Source organism: Ovis aries, chromosome X (assembly GCF_016772045.2).
Source record: "Ovis aries strain OAR_USU_Benz2616 breed Rambouillet chromosome X, ARS-UI_Ramb_v3.0, whole genome shotgun sequence".
Classification (NCBI taxonomy): Eukaryota; Metazoa; Chordata; class Mammalia; order Artiodactyla; family Bovidae; genus Ovis; species Ovis aries.
The window spans coordinates 63,490,626-63,508,443 of NC_056080.1; the positions used below are offsets into that span (position 1 = coordinate 63,490,626).

At 38.9% G+C, this 17,818-nt stretch overlaps 1 protein-coding gene across 1 annotated transcript in view; it reads right to left on the reverse strand.

The window, feature by feature from the left end:
• TEX11 (testis expressed 11) overlaps positions 1–17,818 on the reverse strand; it is a 242,760-nt gene that overhangs the window by 91,710 nt on the left and 133,232 nt on the right. The window contains exons 15-16 of the mRNA XM_015104932.4: positions 17,286–17,371; positions 10,963–11,100 (exon numbers count right to left, since the gene is read on the reverse strand). Coding sequence (XP_014960418.1) covers positions 10,963–11,100; positions 17,286–17,371 — 224 coding nt within the window. The remainder of the gene's footprint in view (positions 1–10,962; positions 11,101–17,285; positions 17,372–17,818) is intronic.

The following is a 17,818-nucleotide window of genomic DNA, read 5'->3' on the forward strand; positions in this document are numbered from 1 at the left end:
ATCAAAAAAGCAAGAGAATTACAGAAAAACATCTACTTCTGCTTTGTTGACTATGCCAAAGCATTTGACTGTGTGGACCAAAACAAACTCTGGAAAATTCTTAGAGATGGGAATACCAGACCGCATTACCTGCCTCCTGAGAAATCTGTATGCAGGTCAGGAAGCAACAGTTAGAACTGGACATGGAACAACAGACTGGCTCCAGATAGGGAAAGGAGTACGTCAAGGCTAGATATTGTCACCCTGCTTATTTAACTTACGCAGAGTACATCATGAGAAACGCTGGGCTGGAGGAAGCACAAGCTGGAAGCAAGATTGCCGGGAGAAATATCAATTACCTCAGATATGCAGATGACACCACCCTTATGGCAGAAAGCAAAGAAGAACTAAAGAGCCTCTTGATGAAAGTGAAAGAGGAGAGTGAAAAAGTTGGCTTAAAACTCAGCATTCAGAAAACTAAGATCATGGCATCTGGTCCCATCAGTTCATGGCAAATAGATGGGGAAACAGTGGAAACAGTGACAGACTTTATTTTGGGGGCTCCAAAATCACTGCAGATGGTGACTGCAGCCATGAAAGTAAAAGACGCTTGCTCCTTGGAAAAAAAGTTATGATCAACCAAGATAGAATATTAAAAAGCAGAGACATTGCTTTACCAACAAATGTCTGTCTAGTCAAAGCTATGGTTTTTCCAGTAGTCGTGTATGGATGTGAGAGTTGGACCTTAAAGAAAGCTGAGCACCAAAGAATTAATGCTTTTGAACTGTGGTGTTGGAGAAGACTCTTGAGAGTCCCTTGGACTGCAAGGAGATCCAACCAGTCCATCCTAAAGGAGATCAGTCCTGGGTGTTCATTGGAAGGACTGATGTTGAAGCTGAAACTCCAATACTTAGACCTGATGCGAAAAGCTGACTCATTTGAAAAGACCCTGATGCTGGGAAAGATTGAGGGCAGGAGGAGAAGGGGACGACAGAGGATAAGATAGTTGGATGGCATCACTGACTCAATGGACATGGGTTTGGGTGGACTCTGGGAGTTGGTGATGGACAGGGAGGCCTGGCGTGCTGCGATTCATGGGGTCACAAAGAGTCAGACACAACTGAGTGACGGAACTGAACAACCCCAAATGTTTCACATGTGCTGCTGCTAAGTCACATTTCATTTTTTCTGTTCTTACACAGTTAGTTTTAAGGATACAAGTACAGGATGTATTGTTGTTCCCTGTTTGTCTTCATCTTGTTAGAATGGGCTCATCATTTCACCTAACTGAGATGCCTTCAGATCAGACTCTGTCATCTAGTGCATTAGTTACTCTTTTCAGCTTTAGGTCATATGTACATTCAATCAATAATCACAAAAGATCTTCATTTACATATTATTAATTTAAATCCATATAATATGTATCACAATTTGATATTCAATTGCATACTTTTTACTTTGTAATTATTTCATGTGTATAAATCTCATTTTCATTCTCAATACAATAATATTTTAAGTTTATCTATAGAAAGGATCATGTCTTCAATTTATCCTATAGTTGCTGTTGTTCACTCACTCAATCATGTCTGACTGTTTGTGACCCAATGGACTGCAGCATGCCAGGCTTCCCTGTACTTCACCATTTCCCAGAACTTGCTCAAAACTCATGTCTATTGCATCGGTGATGCCATTCAACCATCTCATCCTCTGTTGCCCCCTTCTCATCTTGCCCTCAATCTTTCCCAGCATCAGGGTCTTTTCCAATAAGTCAGCTCTTCGCATCAGGTGGCCAAAGGATTGGAGCTTCAGCTTCAGCATCAGTCCTTCCAATGAATACTCAGGGCTGATTTCCTTTAGGATTGACCAGTTTGTTCTTGCTATCCAAGGGACTCTCAAGAGTCTTCTCCAGTACTACAATCAAAAGCGTAAGTTCTTTGGCATTCAGCCTTCTCTATGGTCCAACTCTATGTCCGTATATGACTACTGGAAAAACCATAGCTTTGACTATACGGACCTTTATCAGCCAAGTGATGTCTCTGCTTTTTAATATGCTGTCTAAGTTTGTCATAGCTTTTCTTCCAAGGAGCAAGCATGTTTTAATTTCATGACTGCATTCACCATCTGCAGTGATTCTGTAGCCCAAGAAAATAAATTCTGTCACTGTTTCCCCATCTATTTGCCATGAGGTGATGGGACCAAATGCTGTGACCCTAGTTTTTTGAACATTGAGTTTTCAGACTGCTTTTTCACTCTCCTCTACCTCATCAAGTGGCTCTTAAGTTCCTCTTCACTTTCTGCCATTAGGGTGGTGTAATCAGCATATCTGAGATTATTACATTTCTCCCAGCAATCTTGATCACAGCTTGAGCTTCATCCAGTCTAGCATTTCACATGATGTACTCTGTATATAAGTTAAATAAACAGGGTGACAATGCACAGCCTTGACATACTCCACTTCCAATTCTGAATGAGTATGTTGTTCCATGTCCAGTTCTAACAGTTGCTTCTTGATCTGCATATGGGTTTCTCCAGAGGCAGGTAAGGTAGTCTGGTATTCTCATCTCTTTAAGAATTTTCCAGTTTGTTGTGATCCACACAGTCAGAGGCTTTAGTGTAGTCAATGAAGAAGTAGTCCATGTTTCTCTGGTATTCCCTTGCTTTTTCCATGATCCAACGGATATTGGCAATTTGATCTCTGATTCCTCTGCCTTTTCTAAATCCAGTTTGGACATCTGGAAGATCTCCATTCCCATACTGTTGAAACCTAGCTTGAAGGATGTTGAATATAACCTTGCTAGCATGTGAAATGAGTGCAACTGTGCAGTACTTGAACATTCTTTGTATGAGGCAATACAGATTGTGTGTGTGTGTGTGTGTGTGTGTGTGTGTGCTCAGTCAGTCACTCAGTAGTGTCTGACTCTTAGTGACCCTATGTACTGTAGCCCACCAGGTTCCTTGTTCATGGGATTATCCAGGCATGAATACTTGAGTGGGTTGCCACTGCCTACTCCAGGGGATCTTCTGAATTCTGGGACTGAACTTGGGTCTCTTGCATCTCCTTCATTGGCAGGTAAATTCTTTACCACTGTGCCACCTGGGAAGCCCACCAGGCATAGATTAGATTTCAATAAATATTTGTTGACTTAAAACCAAAATTGTAGTGTTTTTACATTATGGCTGTACCAAGAATGAGTAAATATTAATCTTTACCTCAGGGTTACTTAAGTGCTAACTTTCTTTTACATTCATACAGAAACGTTTGTGGGGAAAGCTATACCTGCCAAAGAGTCAAAAATTGCTTCAAAATCACTGATAAGTTATTATTGTACAAACAGAGGCCACAGTGCCATCTAGTGAATGTTACTCGTTTACTTCTGTTGATCACAAGCTCATTTTCACTCCTATAATGGAAAGGCATGATTTTTGGTATTTCATATAGCAAACAGAACCAATATAAAACCAGCACATGAGATATGGTTGGTTGCACTTTAGGTCTTATAAATTTTCTATAATCTCATCTTGGGGCTGTTGTAAGTCTTATGACCATACTGTGCTTTGAGATTATGCTTTAGTTTTATCAGTCTATAGTGATACAATGTCATTCATGTATCTAAACTGCAGATACAAGCTGAGGATGGAATTTTTGTACTGAGTTAAAGAGTACTGAATTGTGTATGACTATTAACTTATAAACTATCACCAAAAGAATCCATTATCCTTCTCTTAAATATTAAAGTTTTATTATGATTTGCAGTAAATTCCATTATGTCAAGTTGTAATAAATTACTCCTATACTTGTAACCCAAGGTCATTTCTCCCATATAAAGTCTGTCCATTCAAATCTATGACTTTCACAAGCCAAACACTTTAACATCTTAGAAAATAAGAAGATTAGGGTATTGGGCTTAAGGTGCTACAAATTTCCCAAAGACAGATTTGATGTCTATGAAACTACAGAGTTTAATATTGCCTCACAAAATGTACTGGAGATACTGAATAGATAATGGTGATTAAAAATTTACATTTCTACAAGTTAGAAAATAAACTAAAGAAACCACCTAAATTTAGCATTCTTATCTCAGAGTGATGTCGCCAAATGCATGAACTGATGAATCTGTAACATAACCTACTAAGAGTTCAGAAAATAGACTCTCCAACCTCTTTAACCCATTCAAATTGATTTATGATCTATGATTCAATGTTTCATGTTAAAAGAAAGGAACTGAGCTAGAGAAAGGAATAATGGGATGATTTTTTAAATAACATAACCTCATTCACTTCTGATAATCAATAGGCCCTTAAGTCTAAGGAATTTGGTTACTTTTAATTTCCAATTATCCACAGTAGGAGGACAGAAATAGCATGAACAATTAGAATTCCTATATCGGGAAACTGGCAAGCATTTATGGAGTCTCTATGACTTTAAAAAAAAATATAATGAGTGTTTACGATGCAATAGGCTCTATGCTAGATATCAGACAAAATAAAGAGATGGCCTTATCTTAGAGGAGGTATCAATTTAATAGAGAGCTAAGATAGGTATAGGGCTTCCCTGTGCTTCAGGGTAAAGAATCTGTCTGTAATGCAGGAGACATGGGTTTGATCCCTGGGTCAGGAATATTTCATAGAGGAGGAGATGGCAACCCACTCCATTATTCTTGCCTGGGAAATTCCATGGTCAGAGGAGTTTGGCGGGCTACAGTCCATGGAGTTGCGAACAGTCAGACATGACTGAGCACAAACACAAAGACAGCTATACAAATAACTAGTAGAATAGAAGGCATAACATAAGTGAAAGTGAAGTTGCTCAGTCGAGTCTGACTCTTTGTGACCCCATGGACTGTAGCCCACCAGGTTCCTCCGTCCATGGGATTCTCCAGGCAAGAATACTGGAGTGGGTTGCCATTTCCTTCTCCAGGGGAATCTTCCCAGCCCAGGGATCAAACCCAGGTCTCCTGCATTGCAGGCAGACGCTTTAACCTCTGAGCCACCAGGGAAGCCTTAGTACCTAGGTAAAAACAGATGTGTAACAAAATCTTAGAGGAAGACCAAGACTCAGAAATTTCCTTAGGAAGCTAAGACTGTCATTGTAATCCAGGCTTTGAAAAAGTTATTTCAAAAGGCAGGGATATACAGAAGAGGTAATTTGCAATACAGAAGCATGGGAAAAGTTACAGAGGCAGAAAAACATGTAGTATGGTTAGGAAGCAGCAAGTACTTCAGTTGGGGACAAACACAGTACATGTGTACAGGAAATAAAATAGGATTATTTTATTTAAAGATTACAGAGGCTCTTAAGTCTACGGAATTTGGTCTTTATTTATAGTGAGCCAGTGAAAATTTTCAGCGAGATATAATAATCATTTATAAGATTATTCCAATTGTCTTAGAGGTAATGAAGGCTTGGACTAGGATAGTGAGGGAAAGATGGAAGAGGAGACAGTTGGCAAAAATAACACAGAGGTAAAAGTGACCAGATGTGGAACATGACTAAATATAGAGGGAGAAGAAAAAATCCATGAATCTGAGATTTCAGTCTTAGATAGATGTATATATCCAAGGACGGTAGGAAAGGTGGAAGTGGGCTGTGAGAAAGATCAGGGTTAGTGACATAGATTTGGGAATGGAGAGCTGAAGCTAAGAAAGCAGCTAAGGGATTACTGAGGGGATAGTGTACAACTGAAATAAAAGAATAAATTCAACAAATGTTTACTGAAAACTTATCAAACACCAAGAAAATAAATTTTAAAATGTTTACTGAAAACTTATCAGGTACCCAGCATGTTCATGCAGTGTTAAGGATAAAATGGACAATGAGGTAAACATAGTACCTGCCCTCATCCAACATCTGGGAAAAGAGACTGCTGGTAACATAAATAGAAAAGGAAGAGTCAGAGCACAGGATTAAGAGAGTATGTCACACAGAGAAAACAAACTTATGGTTACCAAAGAGGAAAGAGGGTAGAGGAAGGACAGAATAGGAATCTGGGATTAGCAAACACAAACTACTATACATAAAACAAATAAAAAAAACAAGGCCCTACCATATAGTACAGGGAACTATATTCAGTATCTTATAATAAACAATGGAAAAGAATATGAAAATACATGTGTGTGTGTGTGTGTATATATATATATATATATATATATATATATATATCTGAATCACTTTGCTGTAAACCAGAAACTAACAACACTGTAAATCAATTATACTTCAGTGAAAAAAAGTATGTTATAGAAGCCAAAGAGAAAGTTTCTAGAAGAGAAAAAGTAGTTGACAGTATTATATTCTTTTGTGCTAGAAAGACCAGAAAACAAGAAGGACTGAGAAAAAATCATTAGACTTTATCATTAAAAGGTCATTAGTGGGACTTCCCTGGCAGTCCAGTGGTTAAGACTGTGCTTCCAATGCAGGGGATGCAGGTTTGATCCCTGATCAGGGAACCAAGATCCCACATGCCACATGATATGGTAAAAAAGTTTTTTAAAAGGTCACTAGTGATATTCAGAAGAGCAATTTATAGAATCATGGACACAAAAATCATGAAGAGGGGAGTAGATGATGAGGCCAAAAACTTTAAGAGTCATTCTTGTCTTTCCCTCTACTCTCCTGGTGGCTCAGATGATAAAGCGTCTGCCTTCACTGTGGGAGACCTGGGTTCGATCCCTGGGTTGGGAAGATCCCCTGGAGAAGGAAATGGTAACCCACTCCACTACTCTTGCCTGGAAAATCCCATGGACGGAGAAGTGTCATAGGCTACAGTCCATGGGGCTGCAAAGAGTCGGACACGACTGAGCGACTTCACTTTCACTTTCTACTATCCTGTATGTGGTGTGTCAGAGAATTCTCTCACCTTCACTTTCATATTGTATCTAGAATCTGACCACTTCTCCCCATCCACACTTCCTCCATACTGGTTCATGCCACCATAATCTCTTGCCTAGATTATTTCAGTAGCGTCCTACCTTTTCCCCCTGCTTCTACTCTTACACTCAGCTCAGCCTGTTCAACACAGTGAATGAGTGATTTTATTAAAATGCGAGTCAGATCTAGTCACTCCTCTGCCTCAAACTCCCTCACTGGTTCTCCATCTCAAGAGTTAATGACATAAATCTTTACAATAAAATACAACATCTTTCTCACAGATCTGTTTCCCTGCTACTTCCTTGATCATATCTCCTACTTTCCCTAATATTCCCTTAGCTCCAGACACACTAGTTTCTCCGCTATTCGTCAAACACCATCCACATGTTCCTACTCCCACACCCCCCACAGCCTTTGCACTTGCTACTCCCTCTGTCTGGAATGCTCTTGTTTAAGATATTCATAGCTAGATCCCTCATCTCCTCAGGTTTCTACTGAAAAGCTACCTTTTCACTGAGTCCTTCTGTAAAATTACAGCCCTTCATTCCTCCTCTTAAACATTTAATACTACCCTTTCCTACTTAGTTTTCTCTAGCACTTATCACTGTCTAATATAACAGGGATCATTAATCTATGGCCTTTGGGCTACATCCAGTTTACCATCTATCAAGCTAAGTTTTACTTTTTTGAAAGGTTGAAAAAATCGAAAGAATATTTTATGACACAAAAAGTTCTATGAAATCCAAATTTTATTTTTTTTCATTGGATTTAATTTATTTTTTTATTTTTTAAATTTTATTTTTAATGAAATCCAAATTTTAATGTTATTAAATATAAAGTTTTGTTAGCACAAAGTCGTGTCAGTTTGTTTACATTTGGTCTACAGCTGTTTTCATGGTACAACTGCAAAGTTGAGTACTTGCAAGAAAGACTATGGCCTAGAAAACCTGAAATATTTACCATCTGATTCTGTACAGAAAATTTGCTGACCTTTTTAATATATCATAACTTTTATCTTTTTATTGTCTGTCTCTCCAGTAGAATATAAACTCTGTAGGGGTAGACAGTTTTGTCTACTTTGGTTACTACTACATCCCCAATGCCTAGAATAGTATTTAACATGTAGTAGACAGTTAATAAATATTTTTTGAATGAATGAATACTTAAAAAATATAGGCAGTAATTTTAGGTTATAAAGTTTGGTAATAAAAAGGACAAACTGTAATTTGGGGAGCATGACAGGTTGAAGGAAAGCTTTCGGATAGGGAAGGCCTAAAAATAATTGTAGTGACAGAGAAAGAAACAGTAGAGAGAAAAAGATTTAAAAACTAGCACTGAAATTTGTAGAGAAGGTCCCATGGGAAAGTTACTTCTTTCTCTGAGATAAGCGAGAAGAAAGAATGGATAAAGAGGAGAGGAGCTGATGTCAGTGGCTACAAACCCAGAAAATTATTACTTTTTTTTTTTCTAGAACAAAGGATAAAGCATGGGGCTTAGGAATAAAAAAACATTTCACAATTACCAAGGATTGGTGGAGAGTAAGACAGAAAGTCAACGAGAGTCAGTTTTAGTCAGTGCTTATGTGAAAACTGCGGGATTTCCTAGTGGCTCAGATGGTAAAGAATCAGTCTGCAAAGCAAACCTAGGTTCGATCCCTTGGTTGGGAAGACCCCATGGAGAAGGGAATGGTTACCCACTCTAGTATTCTTGCCTGGATAATTCCAGGGACAGAGGAGCCTGGTGGGCTACAGTTTATTGGGTTGCAAAGAATCAGACACGACTGAGCGACTAACACTTGGGCTTCCCAGGTGGCAGTAGTGGTAAAGCACCCGCCTGCCAATGCAGGAGACATAAGAGATGTGAGTTTGATTCCTGGGTTGGGAAGATCCCCTGGAGGAGGGCATGTCAACCCACTCCAGTATTCTTGCCTGGAAAATCCCACGGACAGAGGAGCTTGGTGGGCTACAGTCAATACAGTTGCAAAGAGTAGAACACAACTGAAGCAACTTAGCATGTGAAAACTACGAAATTTTATCAGATTCAGTAAACATGGTTTTGTAAAATTTCTGAACAATGCTCAAATACATCAAGGGAAGGAGTGAAAAAAAATCACAAAATAAAATTAACCAGGCTAGGTGGGAATAGCAAAATAGTAAAATATGATGAACTGTGTGATTTTTTCACCTTTCTATCTGTCTTAGTGCACAGTAGACTATTCTTACATATGGAGGGTATCTAATTGGTATCTGGTAAGTTTAAGACAAGAAAAATAAAATGGAGAAAATACTAATAGTAATCAAGTAGGCAATCCAGCCTTAAATGATATAATCACAAAGTGAGTATACAGATTAGAACACACCTGGTTTCCTGCTGTCTTAATTCTTCCCTCCCTCACTACTAATACCATTTGAACTCCCAATTATAGGCTCAGTCCCACACTAGGCTCTAGAACCAAAGCTAACACAAAGGAAATTTAAGAAGCATTGCTTCAAGTCTTAGAAAACTCTATTCTCTAATCACTTTGTATTCTCTTTTAGGTAACTGCAGTCTGGCTCCCCATGCTTGAGCTCCTCTTTAGAGCCAGTCACTTTAGGTTTAGAGCTCAACCCAAACATAAACCCAGTCACTTTAGGTTTGGAGCTGGACCTTGCTTTTTTTAGTCTATCTACACATACGCCCAGTGATGTAAAGATTTTAGTCCTGCATCTGAGTCCAAATCTCAATGATTGAAGACCTGTTCCCTGATTGATGAGCTTATGTGATAGCAACTACCTATGCGCCTGACTTATGCAATCTTTCCAACTTAAACTTTCCCCACTGCCACAATCTTCTGATTTGCTCATTAGGATACCCTGATGCCAACTGCTTTACTGAGCCGAAGGCAACTTGTTCATCTTTGTAACTTCAGAGACTATTACAGTATCTCATACTATATTCTTTCCATCTTGATGAGCTGATGAGATATCTCTTCTTGGCCTGCAGATGCATCCATCTCCCAGCTCTAGGTCTCAGTACTTCTCAGTCTTCCAGATTAACACAAATCATAGAAGTCACAAAAGCTTTGTGATTCTCTTCTTTATATATCTTTAAGTAAGCAGTGGGAAATTAACTTCCTGAAATAGTTAATGGTATTCTGAGGAGAAATATAATTAATTAGGTAACAAAATCTATGTGACATCTTTCAAGGTCTTTAAAGAAATAGTAGTCACCTGTCTTTCTGAAACAATTAAATGTTAGCCTGTGTAGAAATACGATGCGGTAAATAAACTTTCAACTTCTCTTTTCGGACTGTGAATTTATAACAAACTAAATGGTAAATACTCTTGTGAAAGAAAATCTGAAGTATTCATTCAGACAAATAATCCTTCAAAGAAAACAAATCTTCAAAGAAAATGTCTAGAATTACATCCTTTAATCACATATTTTCCCCTAAATTTATCATTAAAACTTAAAAAGCAACCAAAAGCTTCATAGTGGGTCCATACTTGTCCATCCCGTTTCTTTGTCCTACAACAAGGCAATATACTCCCTTCCCATCATGTGCATACTATTATGATAAGCAAAGGAAGAAATGTCCCAATTGCTTTGGGAAGTACGAATGGCTCTATCCTCAAATGAGTTTTATCTATTTTACCTTCTAGAATTTTGTCCTGATAAGAACTCAATTGCTAAACTTTTTAAAGAGTGGTAGAAAGGCAAGAGCTAACCCATAAAGTAAAAGAATGATATTTCATCCAAGTATTTGTTCTAACTGAATGCCTGACCAAAAAAAGTGTTTACCTTAAAATTTATTCTGCTTCAAAGGACAATACTGCAGATGGTTAGTAGCAGATAACTCTGTTCATGAATTCCAATGATACACTACCTTTCAGAACAAAGTGCTAAAAATAAACAGTAAGCAATGGAATTAAGAGTCTATAAATTATTTCTCCTATTGGGAAGTTCTACTTATTAATGTTCATAGTGTGAGAGTCAGGAAACTATCAATTTGACTTTGTCCTGTATGAAGAACTCTTCAGATATCCTAACCTAATAAATAGTTAAGATATCACATTAATTATCTCTCTGCCACCACCTATAACATATGCTATCTTTGAAAAAGAGATAAATCAAAAGACCTTATCAAATCGTCCCAAATGCAGGTAACAAGAAGCCATGTTCCTCTGTAGCTTGGCCAAGTCCAGATCAGATTGATCAGCTGCATAAAATCTCAGAGAATAACAGTACCAGTGCAGGGCATTATCAAAATTGTGTACCTAAAGTTTAAAAAGAAATAACAAAATTACAGAGATATCTCTACATGTGACCCTAATTGGTCCAAGTCATCTCTAGAAACAAAAAATGGTAATGCTGAAATTTTTAGTCAACCAAAACACATCTTTAGTTGGATGCTAAGTGCATTTTATTACCAGCCTTGATGAATATAAGTCATAGTGGCAATCAATATTCTCTTTTCTTCCTTCACATCAACAAAATTAAAAGGCAACTTATGAAATTAGAGACAATACCTGCAAACTATATATTCAATCAGAATAGGACCCATCAGGAAGTGTCCGACTCTTTGCGACCCCGTGGACTATAGACTACCAAGCTCCTCTGTCCATGGGATTCTCCAGGCAAGAATACTGGAGTGGGTTGCCATTTCCATCAGGAAGCTTCCATAAGCCTCTTTTCCTTATCTGTCAGAGGTCAGATAGAATGAAAACCACAATCACAGAAAACTAATCAAACTGATCACATACAGCACAGCCTTGTCTAACTCAATATTATGAGCCATACTATGTAGGGTCACTCAAGACAGGCAGGTCATGGCGGAGAGTTCTGACAAAACATGGTCCACTGGAGAAGGGAATGGCAAACCACTTCAGTATTCTTGCCTTGAGAACCCCATGAACAGTATGAAAAGGCAAAAACATAGGACACACAGCGTCTGCCTGCAATGCAGGAGACCTGGGTTCGATCCTTGGGTTGGGAAGATCCCCTGGAGAAGGAAATGGCAACCCACTCCAGTATTCTTGCCTGGAGAATCCCATGGACAGAGGAGCTTGGTAGTCTATAGTCCGCGGGGTCGCAAAGAGTCGGACACGACTGAGCGACTTTACTTCACTTCACTTCCCCAGGTCGGTAGGTGCCCAATATGCTACTGGAGAAGAGTGGAGAAATAACTCTAGAAGGAATGAAGAGACAGAGAAAAAGCGAAAACAATACCCAGTTGCGGATATGACTGCTGACGGGAATAATTCCAATGCTGTAAAGAACAATATTGCATAGGAACCTGGAATGTTAGGTCCATGAATCAAGGTCAATTGGACATGTTCAAGCAGGTAATGGCAAGAGTGAACAGCGACATATTAGGAATCAGTGAACTAAACTGGACTGGAATGGGTGAACTTGATTCAGATGACCATTATATCTACCACTGTGGCCAAGAATCCCTTAGAAGAAATGGAGTAGCCATCATAGTTAACAAGAGTCCAAAATGCAGTACTTGGGTGCAATCTCAAAAATGACAGAATGATCACTGTTCGTTTGCAAGGCAAACCATTTGATATCACAGTCATCCAAGTCTATGACCCTACCAGTAATGCCAAAGAAACTGAAGTTAAACAGTTATGAAGACCTACAAGACCTTCTAGAACTAACACCCCCCAAAAGATGTCCTTTTCTTCATAGGGGACTGGAAGGCAAAAGTAAGAAGTCAAGAGACACTTGGCATAACAGGCAAATTTGGCATTGGAGTACAAAATGAAGCAGGGCAAAGGCTAACAGAGTTTTGCCAAGAGAACCCATTGGTCATAGCAAACACCATCTTTCAACAACACAAGAGAATCCTCTACATATGGACATCACCAAATGGTCAATATTAAAATCAGATTGATTATATTCTTTGCAGCCAAAGATGGAGAAGCTCTATACAGTTACCAAAAATAAGACTGGAAGGTGAATGTGGCTCAGATTATGAACTCCTCATTGCAAAATTCAGACTTACATTGAAAAAAGTAGGGAAAGTAGGGAAAACTACTAGGCCATTCAGGTATGACCTAAATCAAATCCCTTATGATTATACAGTGAGGCATTATACAGGAGGCAGGGATCAAGACCATACCCCCAAAAAAGTAATGCAAAAAGGCAAAATGGTTGTCTGAGGAAGCCTTATAAATACCTGAGAAAAGAAGGCAAAGGAGAAAAGGAAAGAGAAGCTCATCTCAATGCAGAGTTCCAAAGAATAGCAAGGAGAGATAAGAAAGTCTTCAGTGATCAATGCAAAGAAATACAGGAAAACAACAGAATGGGAAACACTAGAGATCTCTTCAAGAAAATCAGAGATACCAAAAGAACATTTCACGCAAAGATGGGCACAATAAAGGACAGAAATGGTATGGATATAACAGAAGCAGAAGATAAGAAGAGGTGGCAAGAAAACACAGAAGAACTATACAAAAAAGATCTTAATGATCCAGATAACCACGATGCTGTGATTGCTCACCTAGAGCCAGGCATCCTGGAGTGTGAGGGCAAGTGGGCCTTAGGAAGCATCATTATGCACAAAGCTAGTGGAAGTGATGGAATTCCAGCTGAGCTACTTCAAATCGAAAAAGATGATGCTGTGGAATTGCAGAACCCAATATGGCAGCAAATTTGGAAAACTCAGCAGTGGCCACAGGACTTGAAAAGGTCAGTTTCCATTCCAATCCCAAAGGGAATGTCAGAGAATGTTCAAACTACTGTAAAATTGCACTCATCTCACAGGCTAGCAAAGTAATGCTCAAAATTCTCCAAGCCAGGCTTCAACAATACGTGAACCGAGAACTTTCAGATTTTCAAGCTGAATTTAGAAAAGGCAGAGGAACCAGTGATCAAATTGCCAGCATCTATTTGATCACAGAAAAAGCAAGAGAGTTCCAGAAAAACATCTACTTCTGTTTTATTGACTATGCCAAGCCTTTGACTGTGTGGATCACAATAAACTGTGGAAAACTCTTAAAGAGATTGGAATACCATACCACGTTACCTGCCTCCTGCGAAATTGGATGCAGGTCAAGAAGCATCAGTTAGAACTGGACATGGAACAACAGACTGGGAAAGGAGTATGTCAAAGCTGTATATTGTCACTCTGCTTATTTAACTTATATGCAGAGTACATCGTGGGAAATTCAGGGCTGGATGAAGCACAAGCTGGAATCAAGATTGCAAGGAGAAATATCAATTACCTCAGATACGCAAATTACACCACCCTTATGGTAGAAAGCAAAGAGGAACTAAAGATCCTCTGGATGAAGTGAAAGAGGAGAATGAAAAAGCTGGCTTAAAACTCAACATTCAACAAACTAACATCATGGCATCTAGTCCCATCAGTTCAGTTCAGTTCAGTTCAGTTGCTCAGTCGTGTCCGACTCTTTGCGACCCCATGAATCGCAGCACGCCAGGCCTCCCTGTCCATCACCAACTCCCGGAGTTCACCCAAACTCAGATCCATCGAGTCAATGATGCCATCCAGCCATCTCATCCTCTGTCGTCCCCTTCTCCTCTTGCCCCCCAATCCCTCCCAGCATCAGGGTCTTTTCAAATGAGTCAACTCTTTGCATGAGGTAGCCACAGTATTGGAATTTCAGCTTTAGCATCAGTCCTTCCAATGAACACCTAGGACTGATTTCCTTTAGGATGGACTGGTTGGATCTCCTTGCAGTCCAAGGGACTCTCAAGAGTCTTCTCCAACACCACAGTTCAAAAGCTTCAATTCTTCGGCACTCAGCTTTCTTCACAGTCCAACTCTCACATCCATACATGACCACTGGAAAAACCATAGCCTTGACTAGATGGACATTTGTTGGCAAAGTAATAGCTCTGTTTTTTAATATGCTATCTAGGTTGGTCATAACTTTCCTTCCAAGGAGTAAGCATCTTTTAATTTATTAGCTGCAATCACCATCTTCAGTGATTTTGGAGCCCCAAAAAACAAAGTCTGACACTGTTTCTACTGTTTCCCTTTCTATTTCTCATGAAATGATGGGACCAGATGCCATGATCTGGTCCCATCACTTCATGGCAAATAGATGGCAAAGGAGGTGGCATACTTTGGCCACCTGATACAAAGAACTGACTCATTTGAAAAGACCCTGATGCTGGGATAGATTGAGGGCAGGAGGAGAAGGGGACAACAGAGGATGAGATGGCATCACCAACTCAAGGGACATCAGTTTGAGCAAGCCCTGGGAGTTGGTGATGGACAGTGAAGCCTGGCGTTCCTCGGTCCATGGGGTCACAACGAGTTGGACATGGCTGACCAACTGATCTGAACTGACGGACACATTCAATATGGAATTATCCAAAATATATAAGGAATTCCTACAACTCAGTAGCAAAAAATAAAAACACAAACAGAATCAAACAAACAAAAAACTCCAAAAGTCCATTAAAAATGTGCTAAGGATCTGGGCAAGCTGTTTCAAAGAGGATACACAGATGGCCAATAGGTACATGAAAAGGTGCTCAACTTCACTAACCATTAGGGAAATGCAAATCAAAATCACAGTGAGATATCTCCTCACAGCTGTCACAATGGCTACCATCAGAAAGACAAGATTAACAAATGGTAGTGAGGATGTAGAGAAAAGGTAAACCTTGTATACTGTTGGTGGGAGTGTACACTGGTATGGCCACTATGGAAAACTGAATGCAGGTTTCTCAAGAAATTAAAAACAGAACTACAAAACAATTCAGTAATCCCATTTCTGTGTATATATCAAAAGAAAATGAAATCATTATCTCAAAGACATATTTGTACTCAAATGTCCATTGCAGCAAGCCAAGGTGTGGAAACAAAATAACTTGTCATTTACTGATGAATGTGGATAAAGAAAATATGGTATATGTTTACAATGGAAGAGACAGAATTTCAGCTGAGTTATTTAAAATCCTGAAAGATGAAGCTGTTAAAAGTGGTACACTCAACATGCCAGAAAATTTGGAACGCTCAGTAGTGGCCACAGGACTGGAAAAGGTCAGTTTTCATTACAGTCCTAAAGAAGGGCAATACCAAAGTATGCTCAAACCATGATACAATTGCCCTTATTCCACATACTAGCAAGGTTATGCTCAATATCCTTCAACCTAGGCTTCAGCAGTATGTGAACCAAGAACTTTCAGATGTACAAGCTGGGTTTTGAAGAGGAAGAGGAACCAGAGATCAAATTACTAACATCTATTAGAGCATAGAGAAAGCAAGAGAGTTCCAGAAAAACATCTACTCTGTTTCACTGACTACGTAAAGCCTTTGCCTTTGTGGATCACAACAGGAAAATTCTTAAAGAGATAAGAATACCACACCACCTTACCTATCTCCTGAGAAATCTGTATGTGGGTCAAGAAGCAACAGTTAGAATTGGACATGGAACAACTGCCTGGTTCAAAACTGGGAAAGGAGTATGACAAGGCTGTATATTGTAACCCCGTTTATTTAACTTATATGCAGAGTACATCACGTAAAATGCAGGGCTGGATGAATCACAAGCTAAAATCAAGATTGCTGGGAGAAATAGCAACAACCTCAGATATGCAGATGATACCACCCTTATGGCAGAAAGCGAAGAGGAACTAAAGAATCTCTTCATAAGGGTAAAAGAGGAGAGTGAAAAAGCTGGCTTAAAATTCAGCATTCAAAAAACTAAGATCATGGCATCTGGTCCCATCACTTCATGGCAAATAAAATGGGAAAAAGTGGAAACATTGACAGATTTTCTTTTATTGGGCTCCAAAATCACTGTGGACAGTAACTGTAGCCATGAAACTAAAAGATGCTTGCTCCTTGGAAGGAAAAGTATGACAAATTTAGACAGCGTATTAAAAAGCAGAGACATTACTTGGCCGACAAAGGTCCGTATGAGTAAAAGCTATGGTTTTTCCTGTAGTCACGTATGGATGTGAGAGTCAATCCTGAAGGAAATCAACCCTTAACAGTCATTGGAAAGACTGATGCTAAAGCTGAAGTTCCAATTTTTTGGCCACCTGATCCAAAGAGCCAACTTACTGGAAAAGACGCTGATGCTGGGAAAGATTGAAGGCAAAAGAGAAGAGGGTGGCAGAGGATGAGATGGTTAGACAGCATCACCAACTGACTCAATGGACTTGAATTTGAACAAACTTTGGGAGATAGTTAAGGACAGGGAAGCCTGGTGTGCTGTAGTTCACGGGGTTACAAGGAGTCAGACACTGACTTAGCAACTGAACAACAACAAACTCCCAGTGGGGGTGAATCACATCTTAGCATTTTTAAATAAATTCTTGTCCACTGCCCATTAATGTTCTGCATTACATTTAATAAATAGTAAATAAGCAGAAATAGATTATTAAGTATTTGATGCTCTATGATTTTTATAGTGAACACACTGTTTTGTTAGTGTGAAGAAAAAATATAAAGAATAAAAATAGATTATTCCCAAACCTGAAAACTTCTGGCAGCTTGTTTCCAAATAATGCTGTGGAAATAGCCTATTAATTCTGATGCCAGTGGTTTTCCTGTTTGGTGACCTGAAAAAAAAACAAGCTCTAAGAACAAGAATCAAGATCTATTACATTAAATAAAGAGCAATAACTGTATTCAGAACCTATAATCTTTACATAATGGACAAACACAACCACATTCAGACAGGTTTTTATCATCAATTTTAGATTTACTAGCAAAATTGACTATATAATACAATCAGAGTTTGCTACAATCACTGTAATTTTCCCATCAATCTGTAATAGTTTTCCAGCCCAGTTTCTTTTTAATGTATTTTCTATGTTCCAAATTTGATCATCATCTGGTGCCTTAATGTTATTATCAGTGAACAGACAGCAATGCTAGAAATCATTAATAAGAAGTGTTTATACTATTATATACTAACTAGATCAGTTCAGGTTCACAAGAAAGGCCAATTATACCTTAAAGCCTTTGTAAAATACTTTAAGACCAAGTTTACACATAAACTCTAT